At 37.0% G+C, this 17,068-nt stretch overlaps 2 protein-coding genes and 2 long non-coding RNA genes across 5 annotated transcripts; all 4 read right to left on the bottom strand.

Annotated features, from left to right (window-relative positions):
* Window positions 1-233: 233 nt before the first annotated feature.
* Window positions 234-3,763, bottom strand: LOC306816802 (synaptonemal complex protein 1-like; the record flags this gene model as incomplete). Its single annotated transcript, XM_079333262.1, has 6 exons — window positions 3,683-3,763; window positions 2,841-2,903; window positions 2,072-2,134; window positions 1,178-1,294; window positions 508-618; window positions 234-257 (listed from the first exon to the last, which is right to left on the bottom strand). Exons 1-6 carry the CDS (start codon window positions 3,734-3,736, stop codon window positions 234-236), a joined length of 432 nt encoding a protein of 143 aa, XP_079189388.1. The 5' UTR covers window positions 3,737-3,763.
* Window positions 3,764-4,391: 628 nt separating this feature from the next.
* On the bottom strand, window positions 4,392-7,964 carry LOC306816801 (synaptonemal complex protein 1-like; the record flags this gene model as incomplete). Its single annotated transcript, XM_079333261.1, has 7 exons — window positions 7,900-7,964; window positions 7,343-7,437; window positions 7,021-7,205; window positions 6,539-6,606; window positions 5,973-6,034; window positions 5,025-5,128; window positions 4,392-4,539 (listed from the first exon to the last, which is right to left on the bottom strand). The coding sequence occupies exons 1-7, from the start codon at window positions 7,910-7,912 to the stop codon at window positions 4,392-4,394; spliced, it is 675 nt and encodes a 224-aa protein (XP_079189387.1). The 5' UTR covers window positions 7,913-7,964.
* A 412-nt stretch (window positions 7,965-8,376) lies between these two features.
* LOC306816759 lies at window positions 8,377-10,883 on the bottom strand. Its single transcript, XR_013777777.1, has 5 exons — window positions 10,682-10,883; window positions 10,420-10,493; window positions 9,474-9,532; window positions 9,070-9,139; window positions 8,377-8,451 (listed from the first exon to the last, which is right to left on the bottom strand). It is a non-coding gene; the product is annotated as an uncharacterized lncRNA (long non-coding RNA).
* Window positions 10,884-10,940: 57 nt separating this feature from the next.
* On the bottom strand, window positions 10,941-13,338 carry LOC306816760. 2 transcript variants are annotated; one of them, XR_013777778.1, is made up of 4 exons: window positions 13,222-13,338; window positions 12,468-12,543; window positions 12,260-12,306; window positions 10,941-11,343 (listed from the first exon to the last, which is right to left on the bottom strand). It is a non-coding gene; the product is annotated as an uncharacterized lncRNA (long non-coding RNA). The 2 variants fall into 2 exon arrangements; XR_013777779.1 differs by lacking the exon at window positions 12,468-12,543 and having other exon boundaries at window positions 13,222-13,287.
* Between the last annotated feature and the right edge of the window lie 3,730 nt (window positions 13,339-17,068).

The following is a 17,068-nucleotide window of genomic DNA, read 5'->3' as shown; positions in this document are numbered from 1 at the left end:
GTCTTAAAACACAATTTTTTTAAACCAGAAAATTCAGAAAGTACCATGAACAAACACTGATGCTTCTGCAGAAATTGTAAACCAGAAAATGCTTAATGCAGTGTTATTTTGTGGACTGGCAGGGAGTGTTTTATTCCTGTGTATTCAGCACCTAAAAGCCAGCCATGCTATTTTTGTTAATATCTGCTAAAAATATTGCAAAAGAGAGGAATAGAAAGGTAAATTAAAAGGTGTCAAGGTAAACTGCTGACAGTCACCTCAGAGAAAGAGGCCAAACTAAAACTGAAAAATCCTGCATTCAGATGGTATCAAAGGAAACCTGAATTAAAAAAAAAAATTAAAATCCTAGAAATTTAGAGAAATGGAATTATCTGTTTTCAAAATCTTCAAATGAATTCTATTTTAGGTGATGAAAAGTCACTTTTTTTCCCAGATTCAGGCCTTTTTTTTTTGTTCTGAAAGGTTCTTAAGACATGACAAATCAGAGCAATCAGGAAAATCTCTTGCCTTGTACTTCTCCATGAGTGCCACCATCTCAGTTATCCTGTGCTGACATCGGGTTTCAGTTTCTCTCTGTATCATTGTTGCTTCCTCATAAAGCAACTTCACCTTTTCTACCTGTTAGCAGCAAATTGCATTTTATTCACAAATATAACAATTTTTTTTTTTTTTAAATCTTAGTTTAATTTCTTCTTCCCCCTGTGGGTGCAATGTAGTCCCACTTGAACTTCATTTGCTTTTAAGATCCTTTTCAAAATTGAGATTGTTTTATGAAGATTGTTAAAATGGGCAAGATTAAAGACACATCCATGGAAGGCAAGTTCAATTTGAACCAAAGTTTCAAGCACTCTGCCCTAACATTTCTCAGTATTACAGTCAAAAAATACTAATATGAGAGAAGTTATAATCTAATTTAGCTATGCTGACTTAATACCAAAGGTAGAATTTCCTTGAGCTGTATCTTGAAATAATGAAATTTTAACTGGGTTCTTCTTTTTGAAGATATATTCACATCCTTCAACTTCATCACCTAAAGCTTTGCTCACAGGCATACACAAGAATTTCAATTTATGTTGATAAGGCTGAAATCTAACAGCAAGGAATCTGGTCAATAAAACTTCATAAAAACATTTTAAATAAAAAATATTCAATTGCAGTAAAAATTAACACCTCTCACCTGTTCATTAAGTTTATTTTCATTCATTTTTCTTGTTTCTATGTCTTTTTGATAGATGTCAACTGCTTCCTTATGTTGCTTGTTCATATTTTCCATCTCTAACTGCAATTTATTCACCTTTTGAGAATGCAGAATTGCTGCTGTTATTTGCTTAGGAATTAATATGTTAATGATTTTTTTAACCTCTTATTTTTGAGCAGAAACACAGTGTTAGTTTTCAGGTATATGATTAAAATTCCTATTTAAAAGTTCAGCTTTTTTTCAAGTGAGTTAGAAAATATTCAGAGAAACAATGGTAACAGCACAATGGGAAGGATTGCCCTACATGCTGTGAATTCCTTGAAAAAAAAAGCAAATACAAATGGAGATTTTATTCTCCCTCTTGTAAATCTAGATGAGATTTTCACAGGTTTTATGGTACATTTTTCTCCCAGCTGTGCATTTTGATTACAGTTTTTCCTTTTAAGTTCCTCAAATGAATATCCTCAAAAAAAATCCACTTCCTTCTTCAAGTGCAGTAGCTAAAGCTGGACACAATATTCCCATCAGAGAGATTCCCACTGCAGAAAACATTTAAAGAACAGCCTGAAGTGAGTCTTTTAAATTCTTTTCTGTCACATTGGAGTTACTGTTCAGTCCACTATCAATAAAAGGAAAATAAGGAAAGGAACTGATTAGAAACATAATTAATTGTGATGTGAAGTCCATCTCTTTTAAATGTCCAATAGTCAGTGCCCAAGATTAAAAATCTTCTAAAAACTGTGACTTCATTCCTGCCAAATCTGTATCCCAGATCCATAAACCAGTTCAGAATGTATTTAACAATTTATCATTAATTACACTGAGACTTAAAAACACTCACCTCATCTTCTATGTGATCTTATTTAAACCTACCTTCTCTTCATAAATACTGATTTTCTTGCTGTCTGCAGTAATTTTCTTTTTCAGCACATTATTCTGTTGAAATAAAGCAAAACAACTGTATCTTAGTAACTTAACAGAATTATGTAATGGTTTAAGTGTGTCAAGAATGGCAAAAAATTCCAGTTTTCATTAAGTTCATGTTATTGAATTGAGTTCATTCTATAACTCTGCTGTGCAGTTCAGGTTCCAGAACAATTCTCCAAACAAAAGAATGTTCAAATAATTACTGTGATATTTCTGTTTCTTCATGACCTTAAAAAAGGCTCCTCCTGAGCAACCACAGGGAATAACAAATGAGAATTAAATGGGAATTAAAACTAAGATGCTGCTGACAGAAGGTGTGGAGATGTCATGACAAAAAATACAAGTTATATATATAAATATATAAATATTTACAGTGAAGTTACTACAATTTGTGCTAGTGCAGAATTATTTTCTACTAGTGGTAACTGTAATAGGTCTTTATTACAAATACATAAATAACACTATGTAGTAAATGAAAAAATAGAAGTTTATTAAAGGTATTATTTTTGTAATTGCTTTTTTTCAAATTAAGGCTAATTTAACAGATCAAGTGATTCCAAAGATGAGTCCTTAATTTGCTCAGTTAGGATAAGAAAGGAAAATTTTTAAATTACATAGGTGTATCTAAGGATATCACAGCAGACAAAAAATGCTGAAAAGTCACCCCAAAATACCATGTGCTGATGTATTTGTAACTTTCAAAATCTCTACATACCTCCTGCTGCAACTCTTCAAAGCATTTGGTTTTATTTTCCACCTGTTTCTTTAAATTATTCACCTGAAAGAGATATTTCAAACATTAATTAAGTCCTAAAAATTACTCAGTGTGTTAGCAATTCCTGCCAACATTCTCAAACATGCACTTGCACCAGTCTGGTTTATTCTGATGGGACTGAAATACAAACTGATGTGTTAGAATTATTGAAATTTTAGACATAAAGTCCTACAAGATGTTAATTAATAGCAGTGAAGCAGTTCCTTAGTGGTTATTGAGTTAAGACAGAAGAAGGAAAAAACCCAATATCTTCACAATTTAAAAAATACATTTGTATGAAGTTCCCTACAATCCATGAAAAAATGAATTTTCCCAATTATTTTCTAGAATCTTCAACTGCTTTTCCTTTCTTGAAATTTCATTTTCAGTGCTCTTAACCTGAAATTACAATTGGGCATCTTTTGACTTTCACAATGAAATTCTGAAATCCATTTTAATGGATTGCTTTGAAACACTAAAACTCACATTGCATATAAAAAACTAATCCAGAGCTCATCCATCACCCAGTGGGTAGATGAAAAAATAAAAAAAAAAAAAAAAAGCAGGTTTTCTGTTTGCCTGAAATCAAATAAATCTTTAATATTCAATTTCCAATCAAAGAGTAAAAATCCCAGTGATTGTGCTTGTTTTGAAAATAACAGGGCTCAGCAGCTGTGAAAGAAGAAAACCTCTGGCACAGACCACATCCCCCAGGCAGAGCTTTGCAGAAAAAACCCAACAAATATTTTACATTTAAATTCTGCCCTGCAGGTTGTGTAACATTTTCTCATGACATGACTTACATTTTCTTCTTTTTCATCCAGTTTACTTTGCATCTCTTGAGCTGTCTTTGCCATTTTCTCCTTCAAAGACTCCAATTCAATTCTAAGAGCCAAATTAACAAACATTAATAAGCATTGACTAAAAATTACTCAAAAATTAACTTCTTTTCAGTACTGCTAATAAACTCCTATTTTATTTTCTTAAAAGAGCTGTTAATGGGAACTTCAGAAGGTGCTCAGTGAAAACGTTCTTTTAGTTACAGAAACAGAAAAAAAAAAGTCTTAGAAACAATAAGTGTTTCTAATCTGAGAGAATTTCTGCTTGGCCAACAGCAATATTGAATAGTTTCTGTTTAGCTGTTTTATTTAATCAAAAAAATCCCAGAAAGCAGCATATGAACACAACTATCAGAATTTATTTCCTTTAACAATATCAGACATGAACATTTGTTTTTACTTGCCTTAGCTGGGCATTTGCCTCTTCTAGGTTTACAACTAACTGCTTTGTATTTTCTTCTTTTTTCTTACTATCCTAAATAAAGACCCATGTCAGCAAAGAAATAAAATTCAAAGTGATCTCTTAAAAATTCAAAGACATCCAAAGCACACTGACCTACCTTATTCACAATACACTTTCTTTCCAATTCAAACACAAAAATAGTTTGGGTACTCTACACAAACACGTCATGTTGCAATTTATCATCTGATTTGTAAAATTGATCATTGTCCTTTAAATAAAAGCTGGAAGTTTACAACTTGCCTCTTGTTTCTCTTGCAGTTTCTTGAGTTCTGCCACCACATCATTTTTCTCTTGTGCTATTTGTTCTTTCTCTAGTGAAACCTTATTGAGAAACACTGTTAGTTGTTCATTCTTTAACCTAATTTAAAACAAATGGCCAAGAGGAATAAGAACATGCATTTTGAAATATCCTTTTAAGTTAAATATACCCATTATTAAGTGTTACTCCATGATGAAAAAAGTCCAGGCCTTTATCTACAAAGATAAGCTTTGCAGCAAAGTCACAGTGATATAAAAAGGTGACAGAAGAAGTAAAGAAAACCAGAGTCAATTCTATATAAATACAATGGTTAGTGAAGATGATGTAGCTCAAAGCAGGACCAACAATGAATTCAGAAACTTTCTCTTCTTGTTAACAATGTCAAAGAGATCTAGAACAACTGCATGTTCCATAGAATAATATAAATAAAATGTAATTTACAAAGGTAAGTATATCATTAATGTCATGCTGTGTGGTTCCAAATTTCCATTAGATAACAATCACATCTTATTTCTCTGTGTACCAAAGTAACTCCTACATAACACCAAAAAAAATCAAATATTATATTTTCAAAATGGTCATACCCCTCTTGTTCAAGATCTGTTTTCAGACTCAAAAGCTGCTTTAAATAATCTTGTTCCTTTTCAGCTGTGCTAGTCAGCTGTACTTTCAAATCATGCATTTGTTTCTGCAAAAGGAAAAGGAAGAGTTTTGAGCATACATTATAAACTCCAGGCTTTCAGAAGAACCAATCCCAGCCATGGATTATCCAGACTGTATTTTTACACATCTCTGGTGGAATATGAAGTGGTGGGAGGGAGTGAACTCTGACACCAGTGCTGTGAGTTTAATTACCCAGTCAGCAAAACTACTAAATTAGGTTCCTTGGACATAATTTTAAATAAAGACATTTGCTTCAAACTTCATAAGCCTTTGCATTCATCTGAATAAATTATGATGTGTAATTGACTATTTACAAAAACAAGTTACTGTCCTATTTTAGACCTCTCTGATTTGGAGAGCATTACAAGCAGTTGTGGAAAATGCACACCTGATTTCAGACTACCTTCAGTTGATGCAGTTTCTTGTTAGACTTGTAAATATAAAATCAAAATGAAAATAAACCTCCATTAAGAGTGTACTTCATATAGCTTAGACTTCTGTGACAGAAAATGGGCCTTTGTCACAGAACACATAAGGTTCACAGAGGACAGAGTAATTAACTTCTGTAAATTAAGAAAAAAATGGGAAAACTTTCTAGCCAGAGGGATATAAAGGCATTTGAATGGGCATGAACAAAGAAGGAAATAACCAAAAATCTTGACAAGGAAAAGCAAAACACAGGAGACAAGAAAAACAGTGGCAATAAACAAGTTCTTCAAAGAAAACACTGAAATTGTGTGTGAGAAAGTTCAGTAGAAATGTTAAGGTAGATTGGACTGTGTTTATTTATGACATTTAAGGTACTTGCAAAGCAAGAGGAATTTCATATGAAAAGCAAATGCCATGAGATTAATACAATGAACATTTACCAGAGTTTCTGATAGCTCTTCAAGCTGCACTTCTTTCTCACATTTTACTTTAGTCATCTTTTCTATAGCACATGCAATGTAAAATTAATGGAACATAAGTAATTTTTCATATTTAACAGGCAGTATAAAACATTTACTTTTTGCAATACCCAGTTCTCAAAATTTATTGGATTAAGTTCAGCTAATTTATGACTTAATCTAAATGTAGACTTGAAAAAATGATTAAGAAAGACATTAGCAAATCTATGTCTGAAGAGAAACTAATTATTTATCTTAAAATAAAATGCAGAACCTATTATGTTTTCCACAATTATGGCTTCAAATAAAACATGGACTGCAAGACCAAAGTATTCTCCAAGTATTGATGCATCTGCATTGTTCCAGGAAAAAAAAAATGAGGATGGATGGTCTTAAACCAAAATTGTTTCCATTGCAAAAATAAATTTAGGAATTCCCGACAGGTACTGGTACTGTAAAATCATTTCTCCAAGTACTAGATACAGTCCATTTCCAGAAAATATTTTTATTACTAGCTAGCTCATGTTCTGCATTTCTACAAGCCTTACCCAGTTCAGCAGACTTATTTTGGAGCTCCAAGGTACTCAGCTTTAATTCAACTTCATAATTTGTTGATCTGAGAAAATGATAATTTAAAAAACCCAAATGTATAGTACAAAGCACTGAAACTCAAAGGACAACAGGACAGAGTCTCACCACAAGCACTTTAAGAACATTTATTATTCAACAGGCACATGATATATCAGCCTGCAGCACATATCAAATTTCACTTTTACAACTTAAAATAAGCAAATGTATACTTACAGAAATTTGCATTTATTAAAGACAGAATTATAGAAGTTGGAGGGGGCAAAAATTTACTTTTTATCGACCAGTATCAACCAGCACAAATAAAAAAAAATTACATTAAATTCTTTGCATTAAACCACTGTATCAAAAACCTTCCAAATTTCAACCTCATTTCCAATTGTTCTTGATTTTGTCATAGACTGCAACCTGTGAGTCTCTGAATTGAAACTCTTGAATTTACCTATTTTGTTCCTTTTGCAGCAAGCTTTTCAAATTGGCAGTAGAAATCTCAAACTCCTCTGTCATGGCTGCAAGCAAAGCCTTCACTTTTTTACATTCTTCCTCCTGTGCTTCCTTTTCTCTGGTGACCTCAATTAATGTTTTCACTGTAGTCTGGAATTCAGTTTCTAAGTTCTTCTGATTAGCCTTCAAAACATGATATAATTTCCAAACATTGTTTTGCAACAAACAGCTACAGCTGTTTCATATCTAAAGTATCCATAATTATTTATTCAAATACTCATCTAGTCTATTTATACTGTAAAATTATAAGCAAGGTGTACCTCTGCCTTTTGCAATGAAATTTTAGCCTCTTCCAGCTCTGCTCTCAAATGTTCTTTACTGACCTCAGATTCCTTCAACATTTCTTCTTTATGAGCTAAGCAAAAAAATGTATGTTTATATTTTTAAAACTAGGATATTTACTAAAAAATGCTGCTATAAATGGAAGATTACATACATTGATAGAATTTAACAAAGACCAATGGTACGGACATAATATACTATAAATACTTTGAATACAAATGGCTTAAAAATATTGAAAATCAAACTTTTAAAAGTGTCCTCAGTGGCACCTGCCTGATTGTAAATTTGCAAAACTGAAGCAATGAATTTCCCCCTTGCAATTTTCAAAAGTTCTCACTGCTTGACTTCCCCTAAAAACCATCCTGCCAGTTCCCATCCCACATAAGCAGCTTCTGTTTCAAACAAAGACAAGACCCTCAAGGCCCCAAAATTCTGCTGCTGAACAAACAGAACAAAACAGAACAAAACTCTCATGAGCCTGTTTCCTGTGCTTCTAGAAACAATTACATTCAAACACAGCAGACAGAACTCTTACATTTGGCTTCCATTAAGTCAGCTATTTTATATTGTGATGTCTGCAGCTGAGCCTGGATGTCTTTTATTATTTCATCTTGTTCATCTCGCTCTATGGTAAGAGCTGAAATCTAGAAAAATTAAATAAATATCATCATGAAGTCTGGGAAAGGGACAGACTCATTTCCATTTGTACCCCAGGGATGAGAAGCAGACATTGCTGTCATTCAGGTTAGACAAGGTTGTTAATCTCAGCCAAATATTGATCAAGTCACATTACTCTAATTAAAAAGGTTCTCCAGTTCAAAATCAAACTATCAATTCCAGTAGACTAAAGGTCTGAAACATCACCAAACTTAGCAGAATCTGACTTATTTTCTCCTAATACCCAGAATTTTCTACTTTTCTACTAATACCCAGAAACACTTCTTGGCTCTTGCATTGCCCCTTTAGTCACAAATAAAGTTGTATCACATATTAGATGCTAAAACTGAGCAAACCTGCTTTTCCTTCTGACTGACTTCCAGTTTGTATTCTTTTTCAAGCTTGTCCACTTTTTCTGCTTCTTCTTTTACTTTTGAGATACAGTGATATCCAAAGTTAACATTCTAGCTGAAATATACTCCAAGTTCAATACAACTTCCAGTTTAAGATTGCTTGCAATTGTACAGCTATGCATTTTGTTTCCCAAGAGTAATTGTTGAGGCAATGTTTGATTTTATAATTAAATATAATTGTTTTGCCAGCTTTCCACAGAATTAGTCCATTACTCCCTGTTTGTTGTAAGAAACTGACAGAAAAGAGCATGTGAAAATGAAACAGGAACATACAGAGAGAGGCATTTAGCTGAAGTTTATGTAGCATTATGCATTATCATGTAATTAATTAAATACATGAAATAAATAGTGATCTCTAGACTGTACTTCACAGACAAAACTTGGACTTTGAGTGACTATTTGAAAAATAAAGTTGCAAATTTGGCCCAGAGGAATAAGAATAGAAGGGGGCAGGCAGTGAATGCAGCCAGCATGAACAGAAGAGGGTCCCAGTGTCCCAGTGTGAGCTGCTCACCCTCCCAGCAGTTCCCATTTGTCTGACACTGCCTGTGCTGTGTGCTAATAGAAGCTGTGAAGTGCAAAAGTGTTGAGCCTTATGAGCAGCATAAAAACACAACAACAAACAGAATTCTCACATTTGAAACTCATTTCCAATCTGTCCTCCTCTGCCTGCACACGAAGGCCTTCAAATGCCAGTGTCATTCTCTAAAAACAAAATTTGATATTTGAAGCTCAGTATTGGACACTGGAAGTTCCCCAGGGGCTGCTGCCAACCTCAGCCATTGTGAGAAATCACCAGGTAAGTGAAACAGAGTCCAAAAAGAAGACAGGAGTTCACCCAGCACCAAGCACATATCACATGGATCTACATCCCCACACTGCTGCATATAAAACAAAAATAATTCTTGAAAAGGGACTGAAAACCTGATTTCCTGCATCACACATGACATGGATATAAAATTGTCTCAGCATAAACATGTCCCTCAGCTCAGTATGTCCACTCAACTCACATTCCTTTTAGCAAGATTATGTCACTCACTTCTATGTTGCCATGAAGTTCCTCATACAATTCTCTTGTTTCTTCTCTTTCCTGTTCATCTATCAAAGCAAGAATTTTTTGATTTTTTTTTTAAAGAATGCCAGCTGTCCAAGTCATTATGCTTAATTAGCATAATGAATTAAAAAAGGAGTTATCAGCTCATTTCTTATTAAATAAGTCATTATGAAATATGGTGCCAAAAATCTAGGGAAAATGTGCATTTCATTGAAATATAAAGCAATCTCAGCTTTGAAATTTCCTTCCCAATATAATTTTTTCTGTAAAAAGTGTCATTTTGAGGATAAATTTATGTAATCATATTAATTTTTATAGCATTAATGTTGTTGAACAATAATTGTCAAAACTGTTAGCATTTGATAAAGTGTAATGTAGGGTTTAGCACTGCATTTCTTCCTATCAACAGATACCTGTGACCACAGAACTGTCATTATAAAATTATAAACTGTCATTATAAAAAACAACACTCCATGCCCTTATTTTCCTTCTTTCCTTTCACTTTTGTAATTGATACTATTTTTCCTTAAGAAAACAATTATGGAAGAGAACAGTATGAAAATACAGCTATTAAAAATGAACAGTACATCTATATACAAGTGTTTCTAGAAATGAGGCTAAAAAGAAATAAGACACTTCTTAAATATCCAGGATCAAGTTAGTAAAATTTTAATGATTATAATAACAATTCTACATTGCATATAAAGTAAAATTCCCAATCAAAAACATGTTTTGAAAACCTCAAGAATTTAAACTTTATTGACTTGTTCTAGTTTTGTGAGCCACTTAAAATTCACTTCTCATTTTAAGAGTCACATGCAGCCAATCTCAACAGGAGAACACAGCATGAGAACTTCTTTCTGTTTGTGAATTTAGAGCAATCTAGAAGAACATTTGCTCTCATAAATCAAAAAAAAAAAAAAAAATTTACATTTGCTGGTTTTCTCTGTGAAGTGAGTGCAGGTTTCCTTGAGCAGATTACACAGATGCCTGGAAGCAGTGGTTCTAAAGGAGGGAAAAATATCATGTTTCCACAGGAGTGCACAGTATTTTATACTAAATATAAATATATACTTAAATATATTTATATAATACAGAAATATTTGATACTAAGTACCTAAAGGAGAACAATGACCTTCACAATATGAAACATGAAAACTGCACAAAACCATCTCTGTGGTTTCATTACTTACTCTTTCAAGAGATCTTCACATTCACATAATGCATCTTCCAGTTGCAAATAGAGTTTATCATTTTTTAACTAATGTCATAGGGAACAAATGCAAAAAGACACTGTTATTGAAATATACATTAGAAATACACTTTGACTTCTCAAATCAACATGAAAAAGTAATTTTGGCTATCAGTAGACAGAAGTCCATTTAACTGGCATTACATGCTACTCAGCATGTAATCTTTTTTTCCATCTTTTTTCATTTCATTTCATCATCTTTTGCATGAAAGGCAGAGTAATTAATGAACAATAATTAACCAGCAACTGAGACCCAGGTAAATGCTTCATGCACACACTCAGACAGGACAGGTGCACACACCTTCTCAAAATAATCATTTTCTCAAGGCACAAACCAAACTGCAACATTCTTTAATATTTAATTGTATTAATAATATTATCATACTAAATCAGGAAGCACTCCACTTCATCTATTCAATGTATATATAAAACACTGGCCTGCAGATCTTGAATGGTTTTATTCTGTGCTTCAATAATCTTTTTATCTTCTTGGTGTTCTCTTTCTTTCTGCTTTAGTTCTGATTCCACAGTCACTTTCCACTCCTTGATCTTCTCAGCCTCTTTGTAGAGTTTTGAGAACGAGTCAATCCTTGTTTCTGTATTCTATTAAAATGGGTTCCACAATTTAATCTCAAATGCTATCTAATTAATACTGTTGTAATTAATATATTTATCCCTTAGAAACATCACAGGAGTAATATTTTCCACAGATGGTGATATGAGCTTATACATGATCAGGAGCCAAAGTTTAAATCTTTGTGCATCCACTCTGTGGATACAGACCACACACAATGAAATTCTCCAACCTGCCTTCAGGTATCAGCCAAAAGATGGTTTTAAAGAAATTAAAACTGCAGCACCTTGATGCAGTCCTGATGGTACTTTAACAGCTGCTAGGATTAAAAGAAGTCTGCTCATCAGGGATATGAAAATCAGCAGGGGGAACACAGGAAATATGTTTTATTTTGTGGTTGTAAACAGTGTTTTGTAGCTGCAAAGTACAGAAGCTTTTACAAAAAAATGAGTTGTGCTAAAGCAGAAATATCCAGTGCCTGAGGAAACCACTAAATTCACTGTTTTACAGATAACACAGAGCCAGGCAGGGTAAATGGGATCTTCTACTTCAGTTTTCCAAACAATATTCTGACTTCAACACTGCTGCCCCTCAATAGAATATTCAGAGCCAGTTCCACAGGGACACTTAAGTGTTTAAATCTTACTCTAATTAAAACTCAGGCTTCACAGGCACTTCAAAGAAAGAAAAAACAGCAATAACAACAAACAACATTACAATATTTTAATTATTAAAGATTTGTCTCCAGGCATAATCACTAAATCACAAATATATCTTCTAAGTGATTCGGCTTTAAGCAGGAGACAGAAAACATGATTCCCTTTTGACTACTTCCTTTAGCCTGAAATATCTACTGAATAATGCTTTAGGCACTATTTGACAATTTGAATTAACAAATTCAAAGACCCCAAGAAATAAGATATGCATAGTTGATACTTAGCTGACCTCTTCATGTACTTCAGAGCAAGGCTTCACTTGCTGTGAAAATATATCTGAAATATCAAGAGATTTTTGATCAATGTATTTCTAAAAAAAAAGTAACAGTGAAACTATTTAACATCGTTATAAAACTGTAAGACTACTCCAAAAAAATTAAAACTCGACAATGTAAAAAAAATGTAAAGAATGTGCACAGCTGATATTTTAGTCTTACCTAAATCAGTGATTTCGCCACAGTTGGACACATCGAATGGCAATTTAAAATCATCATCTGAGCACTTGTTAAAACCCTGCACAAATTTAAAAATCAGTTTCTTATGGGTAGATTTGTAAAGAAGGATAAAATCCCGGGAAAAAAAAGAAAAAAACAAACCCTACAGATTATGTGAAAATAAATTTTTTCATTAATAAATCAGCTGCCTACAATTTCAAAGCCCAAGGTTTTGGTGGTGGCTTTGGAACTTGCTTGCTTTTACTTCACCGTGGTTTATGGAATTGTTGGTTTTTCGCAGTTTGCTTTATTATTTTTGACTGTGGCCAAAGGGGAAGCTTTCAATGCAGGGAACTCTGCAGCTCCTGCCTGTCTGTGCACTGGTGCATGGTAAAAAACCCAAGAAGTTCAATTACTTTTTTGAAGACCAGTAGTTGACATTTCTTTTTTGCTTTACTTCCAAGGGCAGTTCAAAACCATATCTGATTATGTTTCAGCATGAAAATACCCTTTTACAAGGTTTTTAAGTCACTGAAGTTTGTCCTCTAAACAGAGTAACTCATCTGCTGTCAGAATATCCCGTGTGAGTCTCAACTTATTTCACAAGGAGCTTCGACATGAAAAAAAATAACTTGTTGAATTCCCATAACTCAGTGCGGGGACAGAATTTTCACAGCACACTTGATCTGATGAGAGCAAGATATCAACGCTAGTGAAGTATCTGAGGGGGGGTGGGGAAGCGTCCCCAGCGCCTCACCTGGGATCTGCCCACAGGCCATTGCCCAGCGCTCAGGCGCGGCGGAATGAACAATTTAAACCGGCTTGCCTTCTCCATGGCGGCAACAAAAGGATGGGCAGGCGGCTCCCAGCGCCGCAGCTCTGGGCGGGCGCTGAGGGCGGGAGGGAGCTGAGGGAGCTGAGGGCGATTATGGCACTGAGGTCACTGAAGGTGGTTATGGCACTGAGGGCGCTCAGGGCGGTTATGGCACCAAGGGCGGTTATGGCGCTGAGGGCGGTTATGGCACCGAGGGCGCTGAGGGCACCGAGGGCGGTTATGGCGCTGAGGGCGGTTATGGCACTGAGGGCGAGCACTGAGGGCGGTTATGGCACTGAGGGCGGTTATGGCACCGAGGGCGCTGAGGGCACCGAGCGCGGTTATGGCACTCAGGGCGGTTATGGCACTGAGGGCACCGAGGGCGGTTATGGCACTGAGGGCGGTTATGGCGCTGAGGGCGGTTATGGCACTGAGGGCGGTTATGGCACTGAGGGCGGTTATGGCGGTTATGGCACTCAGGGCACTCAGGGCGGGCAGTCGGGCGGGAGCTGCCGCCCCTCAGCGCCAGGTGGAGGCGCCGCCTGGCGGGAGCTGCTGCCGCGCAGGCGCAGTCGGGCGGGAGCCGCGGCCCCTCAGATATGGCGCCGCCGGAGGGAGCGCAGGCCGCGGGGTGTTGGCGAGGTCTCGGGGCTTCCTTGTCGCCCGTAGAGCTCTCGAGGCTGCCCGAGGGGCCGGAATGTCGCCGCGGTCGCCAGCCAAAGGTCACAAAGGGACCTTGGCCGTCGCTGGAGAAGCCGGAGAGGTCTGAGGGGAAAGGGGGGTGTCCCATCTGTACAGGGAATAAGTGCGGGGAGCCCCGTCCTCCTGTGACCTCCCGTGTTGTAAATCGCTTCCCCATGTGAAAAACGAGGTTCGCTTTCCTGGGAGATTTTAAGGAGTTCAATAAGAGGCAGTAAGAGACAAAGAATAAAGCAAAAGGCTATAATGGCCAGGTTTATTTTAACATTTGCAAAATGCCAATAATATAATGCGTACTTGTAACATCTATATAATCTGATACCTATATAACCTTAATCACAGCTTTTTTATACCTATATAACCTGATAGAAAATATAATGTAATGGCTACTATATAGTTAAGCAGTTTCTTAATGCTAAATAGGCAAAAAAGAAGAAAAAACTCAGCAGGTGGATCCCCACAGTTCTGGTCTTCCCTCTATGCTCATATTTAATTAAGGAACACTTCAGTCAGAAACTCTGGATACTGTATGTGCTGCAGGCAGAAAAACTAGAAAAATGCTTTCTTTGTTATTTAATTTCAATCTTTTCACTTTGACAGCACTCATGAAACTGCTCAAATTAACTGCCTGAGACCTGGGGAGCTGAGGAAATCAGATATATATTTTTCAGAATCTCTTCTGTGTCTAACTCTGAAATTTCATGTTAGGTGTTAATAAATTCTCTTCACAGGGGATTCAGAAAAAACAATTTCTTCCCAGCTGGAGAATCAAGGACAACCAGTGTCCAAAAAGCAGAAACAACAGTGAGGGAAAGGGGGCTGTGCTTGGATAACTGACCCCAAGATTTGGATGAACCAAAACTTACAAAAATGTGAAAACTCCTGACCAGGATCCATCTTGGATTTGATTTGGATGTAACCTTGGCCAGGCTCTTGCACTGCCCAAGGTGCAGCCTTGAAAATGGATTGAAATATAAATACAATAATCAAATACCTATTTTATTCCTTTTGCTCTGTCTGGTCTCTTTTCCAGGTCAACCTTTCCAGGCTGCAGGTCCTGCAGAGTGCAGAGAGGTGGAGCTGGAAGGTGAGAATGGAGGGATTAGGTGGGCATGGGGTGGAATTAATAGTGGGGATGCAGCAGGATTAGAGGTAGGATTGAAGTGGAATTAGGGTAGAGATTAGGGTGGGAGTTCAGCTGTTTTTAGGGTGGGATTAGGGTGGAGGAGAAAGGAAATGGGCTGGGATTAGGATCAAATTGGAGTGGAATTAGGGTTGGGGGTAGAAAAGATTTGGGGATGTGATTAGGGTGAGATTGTTGTGTGGGTGGGCTGATTTTAGGGGTGGGATTAGGGTGAGATTTTGGTGTGGATGGGCTGATTTTAGGGGTGGGATTAGGGTGAGATTGTGGTGTGGGTGGGCTGATTTTAGGGGTGGGATTAGGGTGAGATTGTGGTGTGGGTGGGCTGATTTTAGGGGTGGGATTAGATGAGAGCTGGAGTAGAGGGGACAAGATTAGGGTGAGATTAGAATGGTGATGGGGCTGGGGTTGCATGGGATGTGATTTAAAATGGACAAGGGTGGAATTGGGGCAGGATCAAGGCAGGGTTTGGGTGGGATTGGGGTAGGACTAGGATTAAGAGTCCTTTGGTCCTTACTTGGTGCTGACTGTAGCAGGGATTTCATCATCCATCCATTGGATGTTATCCCAACCAAGCAGGCAGTTCAATTCCCACAAACAGATTCACTACTCTGTGTATGCTTAGAAATAGAAATTATATTTTTATAGCAAAGTTACTTTGACATTATACACACAGCATCCATTTTAATATTTGCAAAAAGTTGGGAGGAATGATGGATTTGTGTTTACAAGCAAGCTGTGGGTCTTCTGGTTGCACTGAGAGGTAAAGAAATAATGGGAAGGATTCCACTGATTTATGCATGGAAAAAAAGATACTTGCCTTTACAAACAAACTGTTTGCTTTATTATACACACTAGTAAAGAATTGTTATTCCTATTCTCTTTTTTTTTTTTTTTTTTTTTTTTTTCCTGAGAATCCCTTAATTTCAAAATTATAATAATAATTTGGAGGGAAGGGGTTCACATTTTCCATGTCTTCCTCAGCAGACCCTGAGAAGAGGCAGAGAAACCAATTGCTTGATCTCAGGTACAGAGCAGGATCTGTGTGGGATTCCAGAAGGAATACAGGGCAGGATTCCACATCAGGGCATGATTCCAGATTGGGATCAGAATTCTAAAGTGTATCTGGGCTGGATTCCAGAGCAGGATGGATGGAGTGGCATTGGAGTGGGATTCCAGAACAGGATTGGGGGGATTGAAGGAGCAGGATTGGGGCACAATGGATACAGCAGGATCTGGTGGGATTCCAGAATAGTTCTTGCTCTCTATAGAGTCAGATCCAGTCCATGGGATGGGGACAGAGACAGGGTGACACCAACTCTTACTCTCATCCTGAATGATCCCTGGTGCCAGGTCTAACCCCTTCCCTCTCCCTGCACAAAGCCACAAATTGCTGCTCCCACCCATCACTCCCTTCCCAACAGATTAACTTCCTGCTTTCCCATGTTTTAAACACAATAATTACAGTCATTCCAAACAATTAAATACAAAATTAATAATTTTAATTCTGGTGTGATAATACCCTGGTTTGGGCAATAAATCCCAGTTTCCTCCTCCTGTGCTTAGCAGTTCCTCTCTGGGAACCATGAATAGAAAAGGGGACATAGGGAACGGGAATGGGGATAGGGAGGGGACACTGGGAAAGGACTGGGGACACCAGGAGCTTGGAGTGAGCACAGCAATGACACCCACACCTGGATCCACCCCCTGGGATTTATTTCCCACTCTGCACCCACATCCAGGAGGAGACATGGGGAGCAGGGATCACAGGGTGGGGCTTGGATACAGGTGATCTGTGCATGGGGGACTCATGGGGGACACAGGGAAGGATCCAGGGGACACAGCCAGGGAATGGGCAGAGCTGGGGGACACAGGGAGCTGGGATGCAGAGAGCATGAGGATAAGGGATTCACAGGACACTAACTGGGGACACCAGGAGCTGGCTGGTGA

This window comes from Erithacus rubecula (assembly GCF_903797595.1).
Source record: "Erithacus rubecula genome assembly, contig: scaffold_88_arrow_ctg1, whole genome shotgun sequence".
NCBI lineage: Eukaryota > Metazoa > Chordata > Aves > Passeriformes > Muscicapidae > Erithacus > Erithacus rubecula.
Note: the sequence above shows the minus strand (reverse complement) of the source record. Positions and strands in the feature narration are given on the sequence as shown.